At 64.3% G+C, this 5,807-nt stretch overlaps 1 protein-coding gene across 1 annotated transcript; it reads left to right on the plus strand.

Annotated features, from left to right (window-relative positions):
* Positions 1-1,238: 1,238 nt before the first annotated feature.
* Positions 1,239-4,947, plus strand: LOC129693820 (solute carrier family 25 member 44-like; the record flags this gene model as incomplete). Its single annotated transcript, XM_055630574.1, has 2 exons — positions 1,239-1,531; positions 4,288-4,947. A coding segment is annotated over exon 2 (642 nt), but the record flags the coding sequence as incomplete, so codon positions are not given.
* Positions 4,948-5,807: the final 860 nt, after the last annotated feature.

The following is a 5,807-nucleotide window of genomic DNA, read 5'->3' on the forward strand; positions in this document are numbered from 1 at the left end:
CCCACACCACCCCCCCCCCCCACCCCCCCCCCCCCCCCCCCCCCCCCCCCTCCCCCCTCCCCACCCCCCCCCCCCGCACCCCCCCCCCCCCTCCTCCCCCCCCCCCCCCCCCCCACACCCCCCCCCCTCACCCCTCACCCCCCCCCCCCCCCTGCCCCTCCCCCTCACCCTCACCCTCCCCTTCACCCTCACCCTCCCCCCCCCCTCACACCCCCCCCCCCCCTCACCCCCCCCCCCCCCCCCTCCCCCACCCCCCCCCCTCACCCCTCCCCCTACCCCCCCCCTCCCCCCCTAACCCTAACCCTACCCCTCACCCTAACCCTAACCCTAACCCTAACCCTAACCCTAACCCTAACCCCTACCCTCACCACCTGACCCTAACCCTGACCCTGACCCTGACCCTGACCCCTACACCAAAGTTTCTGTTAATAAATTACAATTGTGAAAATGAGGAGCAGATTTTTACCCCAGAACGTTTATTTAGACGGGGATGTTGGTGTCCCCGCGCTCGTGTCTGTACTCCGCTGTGACGGGGTGTGTGTGTGTGTGTGTGTGTGTGTGGAGCCGGTTACTAAAATGGCCCCTGACCGACCCGCGCCATTTTGGGTTTGGCGTGGACCATCTTGGTCGCCCGGGGGGCGGGGCCCAGCTCCCGCGTCGTTAGTCCCTCCCTACACACGTGACGGGGGGGGGGCCCGTATCGCGTAGTGTCAGCGTCCTCCAACCCCCTACACACGTGACGGGGAGTGGGGCCAGCGCCCGTATCACGTGACGGGGAATGGGTGAGGGAAGGAGAGGGGCGGGGCCCAGCGCCCGCGTCATTAGTCCCTCCCTACATACGTCGTGGGGGGGGGGGGGGTAGTCAGCGTCCTCCATCCCCCTACACACGTGACGGGGAGTGGGGCCAGCGCCCGTATCACGTGGCGTCACAGGCCTCCATCCCCCCCTACACACGTGACGGGGATTGAGTGAGGGGGGCGGGGCCATCCCCCTCCACTCGTGACGGGGAATGGGTGAGGGAAGGAGAGGGGCGGAGCCCAGCGCCCGCGTCGTTAGTCCCTCCCTACATACGTCACGTGGGGGGGGGCCGTCTCACGTAGGGTCAGTGTCCTCCATCCCCCCCCTACACACGTGACGGGGAGTGAGTGAGCGGGACGGGGGCCAGCGCCCGCATCACGTGGCGTCACAGGCCTCCATCCCCCTACACACGTGACGGGGAGTGAGTGAGCGGGACCAAAGATCTTATAGCGGAGCAAGATAGCCCGCTCCTGCTAAATGCAATGGGCTGACGTGTAGTAGCTATGGAGGGGATCCTGGGCATTTTCCACGCCCATTTTAGCAACCTGAGCCTACCTGACCCGACCCGACTCGCACTGTAATCAATGTTGCGGGGCAACAGTTTGTGTGGGTCAGATTCATAAATCTGTCAGTTCAAACTTCGCTATAAGATCTTTGAGCGGGACGGGGCCCAACGTCCGTGTCACGTGGCGTCACAGGCCTCCATCCTCCCTACACACGTGACGGTGAGTGAGTGAGTGACGGGGAGAGGGCGGGGCCCCAACGTCCGTGTCACGTGGCGTCACAGGCCTCCATCCTCCCCTACACACGTGACGGTGAGTGAGTGAGTGACGGGGAGAGGGCGGGGCCCCTGGGCCCGTGTCACGTGTCGTCAGGCCTCCATCCCCCGCACACGTGATGGGGAGAATAGGGGGCCCAGGGCCCGTGTCACGTGTCGTCAGATTCCTCCATCCCCCTACACACGTGACGGGGTGAAGGGCGGGTCCAGGTTCCAGGGCCCGTGTCACGTGTCGTCAGTCCTCCATCCCCCGCACACGTGACGGGGTAAAGGGCGAAAGTGGGCCCGTGTCACGTGTCGTCAGATTCCTCCATCCCCCGCACACGTGACGGGGTAAAGTGCGAGGGGGCGGGGCCAGGGCCCCACACACACACACAACACTTCCTGTGTCAGTGAGCGGGGCCAGTGGGCCCAGCGGCTCCTCCACCCCCGCCCTCCCCCCCCACATACACGGGCCCTGGCCCCGGGCAGCGGCTCCACCCTCCCCCCCCACACACGGGCCCCGGCCCCGGGCAGCGACACAGCGGCAACAGCGGGGACACACACACGGTCCTGCAGCCGGTGAGAGACGCGGACTCCCCCCCCCCCCAGTCCCCCCCCCCCGTCCCCCCCACCCCACCCCTGTCTCTGCCGCCCTCCCGCCTTCCTTCCCCTGGGACTGTCTGTGTCTGTGTCTGTCCTCAACCTCACCTCTCACCCCCCCCCCACCTTCTGACCTCTGATCCCCCACCTTCTGACCTCTGATCCCCCACCTTCTGACCTCTGATTCCCCCACCTTCTGACCTCTGATCCCCCACCTTCTGACCTCTGATTCCCCCACCTTCTGACCTCTGATCCCCACCCTTCTGACCTCTGATCCCCCACCTTCTGACCTCTGGATCCCCCACCTTCTGACCTCTGAACCCCCCCCACCTTCTGACCTCTCACCCCCCCCCCTTCTGACCTCTGATCCCCCACCTTCTGACCTCTGTTCCCCCGCCTTCTGACCTCTGATCCCCCACCTTCTGACCTCTGTTCCCCCGCCTTCTGACCTCTGATCCCCCACCTTCTGACCCTCTGTTCCCCCGCCTTCTGACCTCTGATCCCCCACCTTCTGACCTCTGATCCCCCACCTTCTGACCTCTGTTCCCCCGCCTTCTGACCTCTGATCCCCCACCTTCTGACCTCTGTTCCCCCACACCTTGCCTTCTGACCTCTGATCCCCCCACCTTCTGACCTCTGTTCCCCCCCGCCTTCTGACCCTCTCTGTTCCCCCACCTTCTGACCTCTGATCCCCCACCTTCTGACCTCTGATTCCCCACCTTCTGACCTCTGATCCCCCACCTTCTGACCTCTGATTCCCCACCTTCTGACCTCTGATTCCCCCCTTCTGACCTCTGTTCCCCCACCTTCTGACCCTCTGATCCCCCACCTTCTGACCTCTCACCCCCCCACCTTCTGACCGCTGATCCCCCCCCTTCTGACCTCTGAGGAAATGTGCTCTGGTCTGCCCTCTAACCTCTGCCTTGCCCTCCGCGCTGACCTGTGCCCCCCCCTGCCCTCTGCAATGACCCCTGCCCCCTGCCCCCCCTGCCCCCCCCCATCCCCTCTCCGCCCCCTTTGTGCCCCGTACGTAGTCTCTGCCCAGGGATGCGGATTGCAGTCTGATCTCTGCTGTGACCCCTCCCCCCCTCCGCCCCCTGACCCCTGCCCCCCCCACCCTGACCCCTTCCCCCCCCGCTCTGACCCCTGCCCCCCCTCCGCCCTGACCCCTGCCCCCTCGCCCTGACCCCTGTCCCCTCCGCCCTGACCCCTTGCCCCCCCACCCTGAACACCCTTGCCCCCCCCGCTCTGACCCCTGCCCCCCCCCACACACTGACCCCTGCCCTGGCCCCCCCCTCTCTGACCACTTGCCCCCCCGAACTGACCTGACCCTTGCCCCCCCGCTCTGACCCCTGCCCCCCCCCGCTCTGACCCCTGCCCCCCCCCCGCCCCCGACCCCTGCACCCCCCTCCGCGCCCTGACCCCTGCCCCCCCCCCGCTCTGACCCCTGCCCCCCTCCGCCCTGACCCCTGCCCCCCCCCGCTCTGACCCCTGCCCCCTCCGCCCTGACCCCTGCCCCCCCGCCCCTGACCCCTGCCCCCATCGCTCTGACTCGCTCTGCCCCCCCATCGCCGCCCTGACCCCTGTCCCCCTCCGCCCTGACCCCTGCTCCCCCCGCCCTGACCCCTGCCCCCTCCGCCCTGACCCCTGACCCCCCCGCCCCCTGACCCCTGCCCCCTCCGCCCTGACCCCTGCCCCCCTCCGCCCTGACCCTTGCCCCCCTGCCGTGACCCCTGCCCCCCCGCTCTGACCCCTGCCCCCCCCGCCCTGACCCCTTCCCCTCTCTCTCTCTCTCTCTCTCTCTGCACATCTACCCTCCCTCCGCTCTGCCCCCACCTCCCCGCAGGAGTATGTTGACCTCTAACCTCTAACCAGCCGGGGGCTTTGACTTTGACTCTGACATCGGGGGGGGGGGGGGGGGGGGGGGGAGAGTGCAGTGGAGAGATAAGTTTATTTGGCCTTTTCCATCACAGCAATGTGATGGATGTTTGTGTAAAATGTAATTATGTTGTGTCTGGGGTCTATTTGTGTGTAATGTATGGCTGCAGAAACGGCATTTCGTTTGGACCTCCAGGGGTCCAAATGACAATTAAATTGACTCTTGACTCTTGACTCTCTGACCCCTGCAGCCCCCAGGAGCGTGAGCGATGGAGAACAAGCGTAACGTGCCGATTATCGAGTGGGAAGACATGGACAAGCGCAAGTTCTACCTGTTCGGGGTGTTGATGACCATGGCCATCCGCCTCAGCATCTACCCGTTCACCCTGATCCGCACACGCCTGCAGGTGCAGAAGGGCAAGAGCCTGTACACGGGAACGTTCGACGCCTTCGCCAAGATCGTGCGGGCGGAGGGGATGCCGGGCCTGTACCGGGGCTTCCTGGTCAACACCTTCACCCTGATCTCCGGCCAGTGCTACGTCACCACCTACGAGTTGACCCGCACCTACCTCTCGCGCCGCAGCAGCAGCAACGTGGTCAAGTCGGTGGTGGCCGGAGGGGCGGCATCGCTGGTGGCCCAGACCATCACCGTGCCCATCGACGTGGTGTCCCAACACCTGATGGTGCAGGGCCAGGCCATGGGGCGGTTCCAGGCCTCGTCTCCCCCGCGCCAGCCCCCCCCCTCCTCGCCGGGCAGGCCCTTCATCGGCAACACCAAGGACGTGGTCCTGGGCATCGCTCGCCTCGACGGTCCGCGCGGGTTCTACCGCGGTTACGCTGCCTCTCTCATGACCTACATTCCCAACAGCGCTCTGTGGTGGCCCTTCTACCATCTGTACACAGGTGCGGGGGTGGGGCGGGGATGGGGGGGGGGGGCAGGGTTCCGTCGGTGTCCAAACCCCCCCCTCACCAGGCCTCGGGGAAGCTGGGGGGGTGGGGGGTGGTGGAGAGGAATGATGGCGAATAGATCTCATGCTTGTGAGGAGATGGTTTAAAACTTCACGGTTTACATAGAAACATAGAAATTAGAGAGCAGCCCAAGTCAGGATGGAACGCAGGTCTCTGGCGCTGTGATGCAGCCCTAAATACCCTCACCAGCGTTGAGCCCGTCGATATAACGCAGGGAAACGTACTTTAGAGGTACAGCGTAGGGTTGGGGCATTTACTGTCCATAGACAATAGGTGCAGGAGGGTGAGGGAGGGGGGAGGAGAGGAGAGGAGAGGAGAGGGGAGGAGAGGAGAGGAGTGGGGAGGGGAGGAGAGGAGAGGAGAGGAAACATGGAAACACAGACAATAGGTGCAGGAGTAGAGGCCATTCGGCCCTTTGAGCCTGCACCATTCGCCATTTAATATGATCATGGCTGATCATCAGATTCAGATTCAATTTTAATTGTCATTGTCAGTGTACAGTACAGAGACAACGAAATGCATCCAACTCAGTATCCCGTACCTGCCTTCTCTCCATATCCCCTGACTTCACTAGCCCCTTTAACATAGAAACATAGACAATAGGTGCAGGAGTAGAGGCCATTTGGCCCTTCGAGCCTGCACCATTCGCCATTCAATATGATCATGGCTGATCATCCAACTCAGTATCCCTTACCTGCCTTCTCTCCATACCCCCTGATCCCCTTAGCCACAAGGGCCACATCTAACTCCCTCTTAAATATAGCCAATGAACTGGCCTCAACTACCCTCTGTGGCAGAGAGT

The sequence above is a fragment of the Leucoraja erinacea genome, unplaced genomic scaffold (genome assembly GCF_028641065.1).
Source record: "Leucoraja erinacea ecotype New England unplaced genomic scaffold, Leri_hhj_1 Leri_434S, whole genome shotgun sequence".
Taxonomy (NCBI): Eukaryota; Metazoa; Chordata; class Chondrichthyes; order Rajiformes; family Rajidae; genus Leucoraja; species Leucoraja erinaceus.